Source organism: Malaclemys terrapin, chromosome 4, assembly GCF_027887155.1.
Source record: "Malaclemys terrapin pileata isolate rMalTer1 chromosome 4, rMalTer1.hap1, whole genome shotgun sequence".
Classification (NCBI taxonomy): Eukaryota; Metazoa; Chordata; order Testudines; family Emydidae; genus Malaclemys; species Malaclemys terrapin.
Genome location: NC_071508.1, coordinates 143,781,265 through 143,799,974, shown reverse-complemented (window position 1 = coordinate 143,799,974; position 18,710 = coordinate 143,781,265). Strand labels below are relative to the sequence as shown.

At 40.9% G+C, this 18,710-nt stretch overlaps 1 protein-coding gene across 11 annotated transcripts in view; it reads left to right on the top strand.

Annotated features, from left to right (window-relative positions):
• The window catches only part of KTN1 (kinectin 1), a 110,665-nt gene that overhangs the window by 34,172 nt on the left and 57,783 nt on the right, over positions 1 to 18,710 (top strand). For 6 of the 11 annotated variants that reach the window (XM_054025039.1, XM_054025044.1, XM_054025043.1 and 3 more), the window contains exons 2-7: positions 2,306 to 2,888; positions 5,077 to 5,214; positions 7,646 to 7,822; positions 10,135 to 10,274; positions 12,661 to 12,777; positions 17,360 to 17,500. In XM_054025039.1, the coding sequence (XP_053881014.1) occupies positions 2,366 to 2,888; positions 5,077 to 5,214; positions 7,646 to 7,822; positions 10,135 to 10,274; positions 12,661 to 12,777; positions 17,360 to 17,500 (1,236 nt within the window). In that variant the 5' untranslated portion in view covers positions 2,306 to 2,365. The remainder of the gene's footprint in view (positions 1 to 2,305; positions 2,889 to 5,076; positions 5,215 to 7,645; positions 7,823 to 10,134; positions 10,275 to 12,660; positions 12,778 to 17,359; positions 17,501 to 18,710) is intronic. The other 5 variants (XM_054025047.1, XM_054025046.1, XM_054025045.1 and 2 more) reach the window with 2 other exon arrangements.

Below are 18,710 nucleotides of genomic sequence, written 5' to 3'. Positions count from 1 at the left end.
TCTGACGGTGGCCAATGGCAGGTGCCCTAAAGGGAATGAACAGACTGGTGATCATCAAGTGATCCATGCCCTGTCACCCAATCCCAGCTTCTGGCAAACAGAGGCTAGGGACACCATTCCTGCCCATCCTGGCTAATAGTCATTGATGGACCTATCCTCCATGAATCTATCTAGCTCCCTTTTGAACCCTGTTATAGTACTGGCCTTCACAACACCCTTTGGCAAGAAGTTCCAGAGGTTGACAGTGCGTTGCATGAAAAAATACTTTCTTGTGTTTGTTTTAAACCTGCTACCTATTAATTTCATTTGGTGGCCCTTTGTTCTTGTATTATGAGAGGGAGTAAATAACACTTCTTTATTTACTTTCTCTATACCACTCATGATTTTATAGACCTCCATCATATCTCCCCCTGAAAAGTCCCAGTCTTATTAATCTCTCCTCATATGTAAGCCATTCTATACCCCTAATCATTTTTGTTGCCCTTTTCTGAACCTTTTTCAATTCAATATATATATTTTTTTGAGATGGGGCAACCACATCTGTACGCAGTATTCAAGGTGTGGGCGTACCATGCGTTTATATAGAGGCAATATGATATTTTTGGTCTTAATATCTATCCCTTTCTTGATGATTCCCAACATTCTGTTTGCTTTTTTTAACTGCCGTTGCACATTGAGTGGATGATTTCAGAGAACTATCCACAAGGACTCCAAGATCTTTCTTGATTGGTAACAGCTAATTTAGACCTCATCATTGTATATGTATAGTTAGGATTATGTTTTCCAATGTGCATTACTTTGCATTTATCAACATTAAATTTAATCTGCCATTTTGTTGCCCAGTCACCCAGTTTTGTGGGATCCTTTTGTAGCTCTTTGCAGTCTGCCTGGGACTTAACTATCTTGAGTAGTTTTGTATCATCTGCAAATTTTGCAACCTCACCTTTTACCCCTTTTTCCAGATCATTTATGAATATGTTAAATAGGACTGGGCTCAGTACAGATCCCTGAGGGACACCATTATTTACTTCTCTCCATTCTGAAAACTGACTATTTATTCCTACCCTTTGTTTCCTATCTTGTAACCAATCCATGAGAGAACCTTCTCTCTTATCCCATGACTGCTTATTTTGCTTAAGAGCCTTTGGCAAGGGACCTTGTCAAAGGCTTTCTGGAGTTTTGCAGTTCAGGGCAATTGCATTTGTGTTTCCCGTCAGCGCTTCAGCAAGGGCACTCACTCTCAGCCCTTTGGCTTCCCTGGCCGTCACCTCTGTTGGGTGGAGACACACAATTCTTCCCCATCTGATGGGGATGTTTCCAGGCTGAACAGTTCCATGTCTTCACTGTGTTATTCCCAACAGATACCACACAGTTCTTCTTATGCAAGCCTATTTTATGAAGGTAAAAGCACTACAGAGAAAACATGAAAAACAGTAAGAGAACCTACACACATGCTAATAAGCTTACCAGGGTTCCCTCAGCCCTAACACAGGCTGTAGTAGGAGCAGTGCTTCCAAATCCCAGCCTGTGGGATTCCTTGTGGTTTCAAATTCATCACATCTGCAGCTCAGAACACACAGTTTTGGGGGCCTCAGGAGTCCTTCTAAACCTTCCCTAAAGATTGGGGCCCTCCATGGACTAGGTCCTTTCCATTTGCTGGAACAGGAAGATGGCCCTGACCCTGTTTAAAACCAGGATATTTATCCAACAAATCCTTTCTATGTCTGGGGAAAGATTCAGGACATTCTTCAAGGTAGCCAAGATTTAGGCCTTCGTTTTCTCTCTTTCCTCTTCCCTTCAGCTCACTTTTAAGGTTATATCCTATATCTGGCTATATAATAGGCTGAAATTTGATTTATCTTGGCTAAATTAAAACTTAATAAACATGGTTTAACTTTCTGCAAAAGGTTTGGATTGAGGGGTGACACTGTCACCCGTTACCCTGTACTTATTGGTTCTTGCTGGACAGCCTTTGAAGTATTTTGTGATGTGTTTTTTGGCATTTAAAAAATGTAAATTCCTGAAAATCAGGTGGTGGGGAACCCCCTCGCCCCTAAACTAATGGACAGTAGTGTTATAAACTATAAAGCTTTCCTGGACAGACTAAGAATCTCTGAGAGGTGATTTGTCCCAGGATAACTGATTCCAGAAATTCTTATTTATGTAGATTTTCAGATTTGCACTTAAGTAACTATTAGTTTTGATATAGTAGCCTTAGAAGTAATTAGCTATAAAATATTGTAGTAATTAAGGAATCTGAAAAAAACCTGACCTGAAACTAATTCTTGTTTTTCTTTGTCCTTAGATTTTTTTTATTTTTTATTTTTTGTTTTTGTTTTTTAGGAAGTAGTTAAGAAAAAGCACAATGGAGTTTTATGAGTCTACCTATTTTATCATCCTCATTCCTTCAGTGGTTATTACAGTCATCTTCCTCTTCTTCTGGCTTTTCATGAAAGAAACATTATACGATGAAGTCCTTGCAAAACAAAAAAGGGACCAAAAGTTTCTGCCTTCTAAGACAGATAAAAAGAAAACTGAGAAGAAAAAGAACAAAAGGAAAGACGCTCAGAATGGGAACCTCCACGAGTCGGATTCTGAGAGCACATCTCGGGAGTTTAAACTGTCTGATGCCCTGATTGCAGATGAAGAGCACATACTTCCTGTTCCCTTGGGTCTGACTGAAGCTTCGAGCAGCGTTAGAGAACGCAAGAAGAAGGAGAAGAAACATAAGACTGTGCAAGAGGAGCATGTGTCTAAGGAGCCAGAAGGATCCAAACCTGCAGGCAAGAAAATTGAACCAGTCCCTGTTACGAAACAGCCCACTCCACCCTCTGAAGCGGCAGGATCGAAGAAGAAACCTGGGCAGAAGAAGCAGAAAAATGGAATCGGTATATCCTGTTACGTATATTACTTGCATGCCAAAACTCTGTTCTGCTTATTGCAAGGCAATGTTGTAATTAGTTATTTATCAGAACTGTTCTGCATTGGGCAAAAGTTCACTTCTCGTTTAAGGGTTTTTTGCTTTTTCCATATTTCATCTGGCAGTGATTCCTCCCCCCCCCTCCCCCAACCCATTTATTTACCTCTACCAAAATTGGTGAGAAGTAGAACTACTTTATCTCCTAATTCTGCTTTGTTCTATGGCAGGGGTAGGCAACTTATGGCACGTGTGCCGAAGGCGGCACGCAAGCTGATTTTCAGTGGCACTCACACTGCCTGGGTCCTGGTCACTGGTCCGGGGGGCTCTGCATTTTAATTTAATTTAAATGAAGCTTCTTAAATATTTTAAAAGCCTTATTTATTTTACATACACCTCTACCCTGATATAACGCTGTTCTCGGGAGCCAAAAAATCTTACCGCGTTATATGTGAAACTGCGTTATATCGAACTTGCTTTGATCCGCCGGAGCACACAGCCCCGCCCCCCCGGAGCACTGCTTTACTGCGTTATATCCCAATTTGTGTTATATCAGGTCGCGTTATATCGGGGTAGAGGTGTACAACAATAGTTTAGTTATACATTATAGACTTATAGAAAGAGACCTTCTAAAAACGTTAAAATTGGAGTGAATAAATGAAGACTCGGCACACCACTTCTGAAAGGTTGCTGACCCCTGTTCTATGGTTTGGCTAAATTGGTCTTAAGCTATGAAAGGCTTGATTATCTCAAAGACTGCAGAAAAATGTTTGCTAGACACTCTCTGGCATCATGCTATCCCAAAATGAGGCCCTAGGACATGAGAGACTAGATAGGTGAGGTAACACTTTTTATTGGTCCAACTCACCCACTTTGTCTCGCTCATATCCAGGGACCAACATGGCTACAACAGTACTGCAAACTCTAGCACCTAACAGCTGCTCTGATGAGAGCGAGCATACATAAAGCCCTGAATCCTATGACCATTCATTTTGCTTTAAGTTACCAGGCTCTTTATATAAGTTGGTTACTGCAAAGTCCGATACCTACGATAAGAACTCTTTCCACTGGGTAACTATCTTGGAGCTGTAAGAAGTAGAAAATTTTAAATAAAATGCTACCTGGAGCTAGAAAAGAAACTGGTACAGCCATTATAGCCAACCTCAGTTACTAGAGTGTAGATCCTTCCTGCAGAAGGCAAGGATGCTGCCTGATCATAGACTGATTTATTGGCTTGTTTTTTTATCCATATTATCGAGGTAGTAGTATGTTAAATGTGTTAATTACAATTGCTTAAATATGAACAACGGTTTAAAAATATTCCAACTCTTAAAATAATTCAAAAACAATTGGAGGTCTTGGCCTTTTTACATGCAGCTGTAACCTGTTAGACACAGGGAGTGAAAAAAATGACATTGTTGGTTTGTGGTTTAGAATAGAAAAGCAGATGTACTAAATCCTACCGTGTGGGTATTCAGATCTTTTAAGAAACTGTCTTTGTGGGCCTGGCTATGAAATGTGGTTTGAAAAGACTGTTTTGAGGGCAACCACAACTAACTTTTGTCCTTGGATTACAGAAACTACCATAACCCTATTGTGTGTTCCAGCTCTGATGGGAAGATCATGTAGTATACTCTCTCCAAAAAGAGAGCTGAATGTCTATTAAAAGCAACTTTAAAAGGAATAGTTCCATAACATGGGACGTTATTTTCTGCTTCTCACAGTTCCAGTGTTTGAGTGGGGAGAGGTGAATTGTTTAAGGGGGTTGCAGGAATATGTTGCTGAAGATGAGAAGTTAACTTTTGTAACAAAAAGACCATCAATTTTGCTTTTGTGCTGCAACGCATCTTGATTGGAATTGTTAAAACTAGAGAATGCCAATTGCCATTTGTTTCAGTCTTTGGTTTCACTGCTCTGTGTTCGGCTTGCATGTATAAATCCCAGCATTGTTGCTGCTGCTAAGTTTGCTACCACCCTGTATTGTCTTTGGGTTTAACTTGGCTTTATTACGTATGCACACAAAACTTTAAATTCTGATTAAAGTGTAGGCAAGAGCGTCTTCAGTCTGGAATGACTTTACTGCTTATTGCAGTTTCACTATTTAAATGTAGTTCTTTGTCAATCGAGAAGTGAATGTCTCTCTCGTATCCCTTTTGTAGATGACCAGGATTCAAAGAGTGAGCCATTTATGTCTCCTACCAAAAAACAAGACCCACTGCTGTTCCAGCATGAGATAAAACAAGAAAGTGGATCAGGAAAGAAGAAAGTTTCTACAAAGAAACAAAAAATTGACAATGGTGAGAAAATACTACAGAATATTTCTTAGTTCAAATATCATTAACTGGGTATTATATAAATAGGTGTACACTTGAGTAGCACAACCAATTTACATTCCCTAAGATTGGTAAAGGAGTAGCTTTTTGTAATCAAAAAGTAGGAATTTTAGAGGGTAGGGACCTTTTAATTTCCTTAAAAGAAAAGAAAAAATTATTCAAAATGAGGATTTGTTTTAGGCTTAAAAGCTACCTAGCTTTAGGCAAAAATCATTAGAAAGTCTTCAAATTTCAATTACCTCAAGCCTTCTATTCATCCTTTCTCATAATACAGTGTCTCAATGGGACATGGAGTGAAATTGAAAAGTGACATATTTAAAACTAATAAAAGGGACTAACTTTTGTTTTACACAACACACAAGCCAACGGTACTTATTTACCCACCCAATGACACTGAGACTGAGGCGCTTGGTTAGGATTCAGTAAAGAACTTTGTAGGTTTGGGAACCTCCACAGTTATGTTGGGGATAATAAACCCTCCTGTTTCGGAGAATAAGCTGATCATGAACTGGTCCAGGCGGTCATCACTTTGCATTTCGATTACTGCAACATCTTTTTTCTGGCCTTGACAAGTACTTTCTTGCCCTGCTCATATCCCTTCCAAAGGCTGCTGCAAGATCATATTCCTAGCCCATGTTTTAACCTGTCACCCATCTCTTTGGCTCTCCCTTCACTTTTGCTATCCTATCAAACCTAAGCTGCTTGTCTTCGTTTTCAAGGCCCTTCATGGTGTATCTCCGCCCTATCGTCTCTCATTTGCTATTGAGATGTCAGTTCCTGCTTCCAATCAGCCTATTATGCCAGCCTCCATCACCCACGTGTTCGATTTTAGAACAAACACTTTCCTGCTTCCCCCTCACACTTGGGAGAAGTTCCCTGCAAACATCTGCAAAACTGTTATCCTCCTCCAAAAATTCCCCTTAGCCGTGATGCCTTCAGAAAGCTTGACAATCTTTAGACTGTTGGTGCACTGAGAGAGACCACTGCCAGTCATGCTGACCAATATTTTCTTGTTGTTTCCTTGGACTTCCCTGTCTGTCTTTATTCATCTGCCTCTTGTTCTGTTTGCACAGTGCCCGGCACAGTGGTTCATGATTGGGGCTTCTAGTTGCTAATGGTAAAACAAATAATTAATAGTAAAAATAGCTGCTTCATGAGAGAACTCCTCAGAGGTATCTTATTTCATTGTTGTCCATAAGGGAATTTCTTGCATGTTCCTCTGATGCATATGTGGCTAGTCGCTGTCGGACAGGTATTGATCCTGTATGGCATTTTCTTTCTTCAGTCTGTTTCAGCCAGAGTGCTAACATTTCTTGGACTGTAGACCTTGCCCAGGCAGAGGGAAATCTACCAAAAACTCAAATAATTTCCAGCACCAGGTCAGCTGAACTGGCATGAAAACCAGTAATGTAGTCGAGTCCAACAGTCAAGCAGCTTTTACCCTTGTTTGGATTAGACTAATTTTTCAGCCAGTTTCAGTAGAACGGTGAGGGGGAGATGGCTGTAATGAGCTTGCCTGTAGTATGGCTTCCAGCTGGTTCAGCTAAACTGATTTAGGTTGGATGTAATGCTAAACTTTCCTGAAGTCGACATGACTATGTACAGGATGGTGACTTATGATTCAGAGGGAGTATAGGGTGCTCGGCTAAGTGTCAGAGCTGGTTTCTCTTGCCAGTGCTGACCTGCCGGGTGATCTTGGGCAAATCACTCCACCTCTTTGGGCAGGGACTGTCTCCTGCTGTGGGTTTATACATTGCCTAGCACTGGGACTCCCAATATAACTCAGCATGCTAGGCACTACTGTAGTACAAATAACCTGTGAGCTTGTTGCAAATTACTCGATTTTTTTAGTGAAATTGACTTCAGTCTGCAAGTATGCTAGGCCTGACTGCTGTCCCTAGTGTATTCTGCCTAAACAGTTTAGTTTGCTTATGGGAATAACCTGCTGGGTGTATTCATGTAAAGTAGATCAATACTTCACAAATGTAATAGTCATTTTCCCCCCCACCTTAAACTTCATTAACGCTGAAGGCTCCATGGTGTTACAGCCATAGGCAGTCAAGCCTCATAAGTTCCATGTGGCTATTTCATTAAAGCGAAATGAAAGTTGGAATATGAGTCTGTCAGTTTAAGTGCTCAAAGGCGATATTGACAAATGTAAATTGAGTTATTAAGTCATTGCTTTAGAGACACTCATTTGATTAGTTAATTGAATCCCTGTACTCAGGTTATTAATCTGTGGTGAATAATAGAAATGGGGATTTATGAAACTAGCTGATGAAGTTTTTAAAGGGGACCAGGTACATTTCACCCACCTCTTTCTAGAATGATATGCTTAAGTTTTGAAGTGAGAGAGAACTATTATATGACATTAACATGTTCCACGGAACTGTAGTTGCAGCTTTGGTTGACGAGCCTCTTATTCATGCAACTACGTACATTCCTTTGATGGATAACTCTGATCTGAGCCCTTTGGTGGAAAAGAGAGAAGTGGCTGATCTGGCAAAACAGGAGCTAACCGAGGCGATCCAGAAAAGCGGTGCTAAGAAACTGAAGAATGAAACTGATAAAGGTAATGTAACAAAAAGAGACAGTGTAATCAACTTACAACCTCCATTGTGTGTGGCAGTTGCATGAATCTGTTGAGCTGAAGAGATGAATGTTCAACTCCATCTTCAGAACGTCACTATACATAATTAAAATTATTCCAGTAGGAAAGCAGACATTGATTTTTCTTAATCCTGAAAAAAAACCTTTCTTCTTTCCTAGGAATACCCAGTCTTTTGGGGTTTATTTGTGACTACAAGGAATTGCTTTTACATTTACCCATCCTTTTGATCCTTTTTACAGTTCTGGGTAAGGAGCCCAGTTCCCTTATTGACTTCCTGGTCCATATTGGGAGCCCTCTGCCACCAAAAGAAAGTTCAGAGGAGACCTGCAAGTCTCGCTCCACTTAAATTCATTAGGCACTCGCTGACTGTCAGTCCTTTCCTGGAACCCACCACCAAGCTTTTTGAAAGTCCAGTCACAGGGCTTGGGGGTCCTAGAAACCTGTCTGTTTACATACTCACCACCCCGGAATTTAAGTACCGTTTACTCTGAGAAAGCCAGTGCGCTATGAGGCATAAAACAATAGGGATCGAAAGAGGCTGCCAGACACTGCAGGGCCCTGAAATGTGACCTTCACATGTTTGAGTGGTGGAAGAGGGGGATGTTGGGAATGAGTGAGGTGGTGACCCATTAGTCAAGCCTGTAAAAAGGATCAGTCTCTTGATGTCCTTATAAACATTATCTAATTAACGACTTGGCAGCGTGCTTTATGGCACTTTGATTTCTATATACGGTAACTTAAATATAGAATTGAAGGGCTCCTGGTGACTTTCAGGGGACTTAGACTGGCACTCCAGCACTTTTCCCCTGTGCTTGTAGTCCAGATGGCTGTTCTATACTACAGTGAGGCTAAAAGCTTCTCAGTTGCTCCCATCCCTTGTTTACTCCCTTGAACGTAATTCAAATGTGGCTGATTCTTCTGTCAACTGGGATTTGTCCACCTAATTTAGAAACATTCCCTTATTTCAGTTGTAAGCTTCTTGGGCACAGGGGCAAGGTTTTCCTCTATTTGCAGAGCACCAAGCACATGTTGCTTTGAGCCAAGTTCTTCTCTTCCTACAGCGTCTTAACCTACTTGACTCCTGCCAGCCAGGGATTTTGGAGTTTCGCTCCATGATAACTGCATTAGTGACGGCCTTAAATCTAGTTACTGCTTGATATGAAGGCCTGTGGTCAAGGCTAATACGGATTTATCTGCTGAATAGAGCAGATAATTAACTACAATGCTCAACATCTTTCCCTGGTCTGTGGGTTTCAGGGTTTTGTCATTCATTGGCTTGTTCTCTTTCTAGGTAATCTCTTGAGTTCTGGTAAAACAGATTCGTTTTGCCACCTGTGCTTCTACCATTTCTGTGTTAGTAAATGGAAGATGGTTTTGATTGGACTTGTATCTCAGTACCCACGTCTAATCTTAAAAAGCCCCATTTGGGGAGTGGGTTTGGATCCCTTAATGTTCTTCTTTGTATCTGCTTTTCTTTTTTCTTTCTTTCATTCGTTCCAATTTAATTAGTTCTCACAAGTTTCTCCACTGACATTCATTCTAGTGCTAATTGATGTTTGGTAGGTATATTGAATATGCCAGAACTTTATGCTAAATTTTACTGAAATTACTAAGGATGGAGTATATTTTTCTGAACTGTTATCATTCAGATACCAAAGATAAGCAAACTGGATTTGATTGGTCTCTTCTATCCACGTAAAATCAGTCTGTTTTCCTACTGCTAGATGCCTTCTGTAATTTAATCTAGGAATGAATGTTATTTTACACTGAGGCTGTTGTTGTTGTTCTTGAAAACTTCCATTTTCTCCAGTTCAGAGTCATGCTGCTTGATGAATTCAATATCCTTGCTATTTGCACATCACTCTTACTTATGAAATAATACTAATTGCCCTTTAAATTGGGAACTAAGTGCAAGTTACTGTCTCTTAATGTAGACTCTCCTACCTAGTACACTTAATTCATGTGCTGGTTTTTGTTTTCTTCAACATGTTTGATTTGTGGCTGGTGACTTCATATAATTCTACTGAGTGTGCAAATAGTGATAGGTATTCTACTAGAACTATATTCCAAAGAGTCATCTGGCAGGCTTCATTGTCATTCTGTTCTAAATAGAAGTCATATTGTCTTCACTGAATACGTGACTCTTTGCTGTTTAATTTCAGTTTGAAACATCATAATACATGTGAATGTGCCTACATAAATTTATTATTTTGGAGCAAAGTAAATGGATATGTATTCACAACAGTGTAAATGTCATTATCATTTAATTATAGAAAATGCTGAAGTAAAGTTTAAGGACTTTCTCTTGGCTATGAAGAGCATGCTCTTCACTGAAGATGAGGCCCTTTGTGTGGTTGAGCTGCTAAAGGAGAAATCCAGTGTGATACAGGATGCCTTGCAGAAGGTGAGCACTGTAAGAGCTATATATTACTATTTATTTTTAATACACAGGTGTTTCGAAGGGACACTATTAAGTTAGTTAGTCCAAAAATGTGACTTGCCCGAATAATGGCTGTCATGAAGATCTTGCATTCATTTCCAGAACACCTCATTTTCTACTCACTCAGTGTTGTTTGTGTATACAAGTCAATGGTCAGCTATCAGTATATGTATACTGGTTATTGTACTAGGTCCTGGCCTGGTAGGTTGAGAGTTGGCTTTGCACGCATGTAAAATGAACATTGATTGGTTGGGGGGGAAAAAATAGAGCCATACTTTTCGGAAGGCAAGACCTACAAGATGGCGGCACTGCTAAAGCAGCCCCATTACCTGGGCCCCACAGCAATTTTACTGTAGGTCTTGAAGATCGTTTGATAACTTGTCCTATGTGAAAAATCTAATGTACTATGTATGCAGCTAATTGTGGTCCTGAAAACAGATAATGCACTTCTGCATCTTCAATATGTTCTAGACACAGGAATTGTCATGTTAAGTCAGACCAATGGTTCATCTGGTCTAATATCCTTTGTCAGTACTTGATGCTTCAAAGGAAGGTGCAAAACCCCAATAAGCATGCTATTGCCTATCTCTCCATTATTTGGGAAGCTTTCTAATTAAACCCAGCAGTCACTGCATCGTGTGTCTCGAAGGAGTGATATCACTTACACATTTTATCTTAGCTAGTCAGCTGTCAGATGCTTATTCATATAAATATCTAAACTTCTCAAATCTACTAGGCTTTTTGCTTTCATAGCTTGTGGCATTGGGTTCCACAGGCTAATTATGCATTTTGTGGAAACTTTCCTTTTTATAACTTTTCCATTTGTTGACATCCAAAGAATTATATTTTGACATTTGTTATTTCAACTACCCTTGTGTAATCTACTATGAATCCCCAGAGTGGTCCTGATACTTTTAATTTCTCATGGATGTTTTTCTGTGTCTAAAATCACTTTGTCACCTAACTTGAACCTTTACATTCCTACTATATTCTTCTTGGGATGGGGAGACCAGACCAGAACACTGTGTGGATGGTTTTTTGTGTAAAATCAGTGTGTATAGCGGTGATATTTTTGCAGTAGTATTCTGTCTCGTTAATACAGCCTAGGCCCTGGTTTGCATGATGTATGTCTATTTGTTGCTATTGATTTGAAGGGAGCTGTTCGAAACATAGTAGAAGTCTTGGCTTCTATAACCCAGTAAGTGTTAACTTTAGCAGGTGAAAATGTCGATATTACCCAATCAATAGCACAGGCTGGATGTGCGTGTGCACATGTGTATGTACAATATGCTTTTATAGAAAAGCTCCCTTTTCACTGTGTACTTTTTCAGGGATTCACTATAAAGGTTAGTAGTTGTGGCCCTCGGACTCTGCAGAGGAAAGCAGGCAATATTGTTGTCAGTTACTTTATCAAGTGAAGAAGGTATTTGCTTTGTATTATTGAGCTGCTATCAAACAATTGGCTTACCCTACCTCTAAGTATTCACGTGCCTTCTACCTTTCTCTCTGCCACAAACACAAAATGAAGATGGAACTATTAATGGACAAATTTCAAAGAAAATGGAATATGGATATCCAAGATATTTCACCAATTATCAGACTTAATCTAGAAATTGCCACATAATCTCAGAAACATTTAGTAAGTCTGCCATGAGTCACGCTGAGTTCTAAAACGTCTATGTGCGGCAGAGGTCATAGGAATTTATGTCAAATCTAGAATTTGCCCAGTTCCCTTTTCTTCCCTTCTGTTTGCATATAGCTTTACAATAACATCTAGGACAAGTGTGAGTTTTCTATATTAACTCTCTCCTAGGATCAACGTGATTCAATCATGTTGATAGACTTTGCCGCAGAGTAATATTCTGGCAAGTACAATGTTTCTGCTGTCATTGCTATATGTGGAGGGGAATCCCAGGGCAACATTTCCTCTATTAAGTAGTAAGATGCTCTAGGAGACCAAGCGTGTTGTGTCATAGCAGCACATAACTTTTTTACTACTTCTGAAGATAGCTTCTCCCCAAACCACCACCTTCTTAGCTGACCTAAAATGTGGAGAATAATCTGCTCCAGTGCAGCTATACCTGCTGTGCTATGTGTTTTAAAAGCATCTCCTGGTCTAATGAAATTTGTTAGAGGCCTTTTGTAGCAGACTCAAAACTCCTTCTCATGCATTATGTTGCAGGTAGGAGGCTGACAAATGATTGTGTGCTGGATTGTGCAGCAGTGGGCATTAGCTGAAGGAGGAAAAAAAACAAAACCCCAGTCATGATTACTGCAACTTTCAGTATATGCCATAATCGATAATACAGTTTTAATACTTTCTGCATGTTTGATCACTTTTAATATCCTTTTGCTGTAGGCTAGTAAGGGAGATTCAGCTGCAACTATACACCAGCTACAAGAAAAAGACAAAATGCTTGCTGCTCTGAAGGAAGAAACTGTGGTTGCAAAGGATCAGTGCAAGCAACTAACTCAGGTGAATATATTGAAGGGAACAGGTATGGAATTGAAAGGAAACTAACAAGGAACCTCATGGAATTTCAGTAAAGTCACTAGTTGCTAGTTTAATGAGATCCGTGTGAATCAAAAGGAGAGATTTTTCTCTTAGGAATTTATCAAGGCTAAGTCCTTTTTTTTGTTTGTTTGTTTCCCCTCCACCAAATGCCATTATTAGTGCATTTGTATTGCTCTAGTTTCCAGGAAGCTTTCAAGATATAACTCCAATATTTCAGTTAATGCAGTATGTGATTATTTTTAAAAAGTTGTGAGCATAATGTGGTAAACATAAGCATCCTCTTCATCAGTATAAGTAGTCTGGATGTCAAGTATTGTGGTTTCTAATATTAAAGATATTCATATGCCACGATTTTCAGTTGGTCCATTTTCTGATATCCACAAGCTCCCACGTTCCTACGCACAATGATCAGTGGAATTGAGTTTGTTTTTTTTAAATGGGGAAGGCACAGAAAGCTTAGATTCTTGTTTGTTTTAGCTTGCCAGGTTTATGTTCACTGTATCCAATCTCTAACAGTTTAATTGTATGGGACACTGGTTTCATATAGCTAAATATAAAACAGTCTTCAGACTTCCTTAATTTGAACATTTCAGAAGAAGGCAAAACCTAACAAAAGTGAAGAGAATCCTGTACAACAATTGGAAGATGTTATAGTAGGCTGGAGAAGAGACTGTTTTTGCAGTAGCACTTGTGGTGGAGTGGAGGGGAATAGAGGTAGAAGCAGGAAGGCTTGAAATGACGGGTATGGACAAGGCTTTTAGTGGGAAGGACTGACCTTTAGAAATGTATAGAGGAAAGTCCAACAAGATATTGAAGTTGAGAGCCTGGGCAGATGAGTGGGGACGGGTGGGGAGTGGTATTAACAGTGCTACCAAACAGTTTGGAGAAGAGGAAGTTGGCTGTGGGGGGTATTCAGGATGAGTTACTGGAAGGGCACGTGTAAGACTGAACAGAGGGTATGGTAGAGAGAGACTTGGGAGTAATTCATGTGTAGCTGGAGGCTGAACCTATGAGACTCAATGAGGTGTAAAAGGGAGGGGGGAAAACAAGGACAGAACATTGGGGAAGGTGGCATGCAGAGTGAAAGGGAAGAACCACTGGTGGAGACACGGAAAGAGCAGTAGGAGTGGTTGAAAGAAAACCCGGAAGAGCAGAGTAATGCAAGCACAAAGAAGATGGCGAAATCGGCAGCATAGAGCAATAATGTTAGGTGGACAATGTGAGTAGAGCAGGAAGCCCTTGAACTTGAGGACTGTAACCTGGTAAAGAAAATTGACTTCTGCCCCTTCACTCTGCTGAAATGGAAGGAGAATGAAAAGAGGGATGGGAAGTGAATGCAATAGGAGTTGGCAGTCTCCAAGCTCCCGAAGCTTGCGAAAGGAGATATGGAGTGGCTGGAATGACCTGGAAGGTTTTGCACAATGGGGGAGAAATACTGGGATAGTTTTGAAAGGCAAGAAAGGGAGGGAAATGTGGCCAAGGGGACAGGTAGACTGGCTACTTAAGTTCCCTCTAAGCTGTGTGGCCGCGCTGCAGCCTACTAAGCGCCGCACAGGCACTCAGGGCTGCAGCGGGAAGAGATGCCTCTCCCCCAACCCCAGACCTGCTGTGGCGGGGAAAGGTGCCCCTTCCCAGCCCTGGCATGAAACCTGCCGCAACCTGGGGAGAGGCGCCTCTCCTGCAGTCCCAATCCAACCCTGGCCCAGACTTGCCGTGGCCGGGGGAGAGGTACCCATCCTGCGGCCCCAACTTGGAGCTGCCATGGTGGGCAGAAGTGCCCTCCACTTTCTGCCACAGCCTAGGTGCTGCCGCAGGGAGACACAGATGGGGGGAGTCCTCTCTCCCCACCCCAGAGCCCGCAGCCCCAGCCGGAGCTCTCGCCTCCCGGCACCCAAAATCTCTGCTCCAGCCTGAGCCCCTCATCCCTGGCTCCACCCCAGATCCCGCACCCCCAGCCGGAGCCCTCACCCTCCCCCTCTCCAAACCGCTCAGCCCCATCCCCGCCACATGAATTTTGTTATGTGCACCACTATGGAGGGGATGTGTGACATATGTGGTGTACATAACAAAATTTATTCTGCATGTGTTTGGGAAAAATTAGAGGGAACACCGCTGGCTATATGTTCAACGTGAGATACCTCAGTCTGACACTGAGATAAAAGAGGAAAGGGTGTTTAGTCACAGTGGCAGTAACTTATCCCATAACTGGTGCATCTCAGAAGAAATTAGCAAGATCCTGGGAGGAGAAATAAGGGAATTTTAGAGGTGGAGAAGTGCTCCTGGGAGGATGTTTTGTAAGAGAGGTGACAGAGTTGAGAGAATAAATTACTAGTGCAGGAAGTGTTTGTGTTCTCTGGGGCACGCTGCAGGGCAAGAGCAGAGTAAGCTAATTTTAAGGGGGTGCCACAGTTGCAAATTATTGGGCATAGAGGGATATGAGAGAGAATGGGGTTGTGAATACATACTTTGAATCATTGGTGGAAGGAAGATGATGAGGGAAGTTTGGATAAATATCCAGACTGTTGCTGACCCACGACTGATGCACATACAATATTAAGTTTAAAGTGTTTCTTAAGATGTGGAAAACAGAGGTCTATTATTTCCAGATGGGTAGAAATCTGTCTCACTGGTTATAAAGGATCCCCTCATTAGTGGGATGTAAATAGTAAATCAGCTAAGTGACAAAGTGCGCTTTTGTTTCTGAGTTAAGTCTAAATTTCAGCTTTTAAAAGCTTTTCTAGAGTTGAACACTGCATACAGTTTTCAATACATTGCCTTCTTCTGATTTCCTTAGCAGTTAGATGAAAGGAATGGCCTGTTCGTGCCCCCATAGATGCTTTTGAAAATTAAGCCCTTGCTGCATTTCATTACATCAGACTGATTAATTCCCATTTTTCCAAAGTGATTTAGGCCTTTCCGTGGGACATAAGATCCTAAGTCACTCTCTTGAAAACTTTACTCTGAGAAAAGCAGCATTATGAGGGTAATAAAGTTGTATCTCAGAGGAAAAGATGGCTTTTATTTAAGTTATAAAAGTTAGTAGTCCTAAGTAAATTGTGCATGTTTTTGCTAACTAATCTAAGGGCAGGTCTACACTAACCCCCCAATTCGAACTAAGGTACGCAACTTCAGCTACGTGAATAACGTAGCTGAAGTTCGAAGTACCTTAGTTCGAACCTACCTCGGTCCAGACGCGGCAGGCAGGCTCCCCTGTCGACTTCGCGGTACTCCTCTCGCCGAGCTGGAGTACTGCAGTCGACGGCGAGCACTTCCGGGTTCGACTTATCTCGTCCAGACAAGACGCGATAAGTCGAACCCAGAAGTTCGATTTGCTTGCCGCTGATCTACCGGGTAGTGTAGACCTACCCTAATAGAAGCTTGGCAGAATGTTGCAGTCAACATTATTTCCTTCAGCATGCTCACAAATGTGTGTGCTTCCAAGAAGCAATCCTGCAAATTTTGTCTGATGTTTGGATCTCTGCACCATCTAATAAACAATTAAACCAAATAAAACTTGCCTCCTTATTAGAAAATCATAAATTCATCATTTTGGTGATCCTCTCTTGGTCAGGGAATTCAGCCAGTCTGGATTGTTGAGTGTTTGCTACTAGTTTGCTACTAGCTACAGTTTGCTACTGTCGAGAACCTTAGAAGCAGGTTGGTTTAATTGCAGAATACTGAAGATGCTACTGTTGCTGACCCTACAAGACAAATGCTTTATCTCATATTTTATGACATTATAAAGTGTTTGCACAGTAATGTGGTTCTAATAGTAATATTTTTAGTTTGTATTTAACATACTGATCATCCTGGATTGGATTGCACTTGACTGATTATTTGAGATTTTAAACCTATACTGTGTGATTTAATGCTAGCAGTTATGTACTGAGCGACTCTGGCTAGTGAGGGGACCTGAACATTAGACCGAACTCCACTTTCACTTCAGCCGGATAGTTCATCTGTACTGTACAACGTATTGGATCTAAAATGTACTGTACTTTTGCCGCAATCCGATAACTGCGTTCTCCTAGCTCATTAGACAAATTACATTCTGCCCTTAGTTATAACTATAAAATATTGATTTCACTGGGGCATACAGAGGCAATTGAGGGACGAATTTGGCTTAATGTGATAGAAACACTATTCCAGTTTCTCTGAAGCAGCAAGAGACCATTCTTTTCATCGCAACACCCAATTTTACTTTAGTTGTGAAATTATAGAATCATAAGACTGGAAGGGACCTCGAGGTCATCTAGTCCAGTCCCCTACACTCATGGCAGGACTAAATATTCTCTAGACCATCCCTGACAGGTGTTTGTCTAATCTGCTTATATGTTGATGCTAAATCTATATAAAACATCAGAAACATGTTGCTGGTCAGGCCGAACACTTGAATTCTTCTGTGGGTAAAGAATATTGATAATGGCTCTAATCTGACGTATATGGAATGTAATTAGTAATTTATCGCCTTACGGTTTTTTAGGAGATTGAGGGGACGGGGAAATGAACTTTTTTTTTTCTTTTTCCTGATTTCCTATCCAAGGAACTGGTTGCAGAGAAGGAGAGAAGCAACTTGGTTACGACAAAGATGAGAGAACGCATCAACATGCTAGAAAAGGAACACGGTACTTTTCAGAGCAAGATCCATGTTAGCTACCAGGAAAACCAGGGGATGAAGATGAAGGTAAAGCTCTGTGAAAACCATTTTGATTTCTTGAGTGAAATACAAATAGATTAATATGAGAAATGAGTGTTTTAGCAAAAGGTGCAACACTTGATTTTGTTTCCATATGAATAAACTGCAGGTGCTACCCAGAATCTCTAGTGATTGAGGTGAGGAGTCTAGGATAAATTCTTTATCTAGGTGAAGGCAGCAAGCTCTTATAAATGGCCTTTGTTTTCAAGAGTCCGGTCTTGTCATATAAAGTAACATACTGTACTACCTTTCATTTGTTATTTCCCTTATCTGCAAATGACCGGGGTGAGCAGCATGTCTCCTGGCTGGAGCAAAGGTTTGGGATCTGGTGACTGCAGTTCTAGTCCAGGCTTTGCCACAGACTCGGTGACTTACCCACCCTGTGCTTCCGTTGTCTGTACAATGGACATAACACCCCCAGTTCTTCATAAAGTGGTTTGTGATCTTCTTATGTTATGTAATTGAAAAGAGCGATTCTTGAGGTGCAAAATCTATTTAAATTATCCAGCTTCAGAAAGATGGCCCTCATAGCCATACATATGGACTGGCACTATTAACAACTAATCTTCTGTATGACATGCTGGATGCAAAGCATTCTTAAAAGAAAATATGTTCATGGAGGGGGGGTTATAAAATGCACTCCGCATTGCTAAACGCCTTACTGAAAATCATGAAGGACCCTAAGAACATAAGAATGGCCTCACTGGGTCAGACCAATGGTCCATTTAGCCCAGTATCCTGTCTTCCAACAGCGACCAATGCCAGATACTTAAGAAGGAATGAACAGAATCAAGCAAGTTATGGAGAGATCCATACCCTGTTGTCCAGTCCCAGCTTGTAGTAGTCAGAGGTTTAGGGACACCCAGAGCATGAGGTTGAATCTCTGAATATCTTGGCTAATAGCCATTGATGGACTTATCCTCCACTCTGCCATAAGATTGTCCTCTGAGTCATCTCAACCCTCATTATGCTATCCTTCATTAACATTGTTACAATGTGACCTAAGAAGAACTTTAGCTTTATCAAAATCAAAGGCAAACTTGTTCCATCTACAGTCAGTCAAAGCTTTGCAGGAAGAAGTATGGCTGTATTTATATCAACTGAGTAACTAAAAACTCAGATCTTAGCATCACTCTTTTTTTTTTTTTTTTTTTTTTTTTTTTTTCCTGCGCTGTAGCTGTATTGAGGGGAACATTTT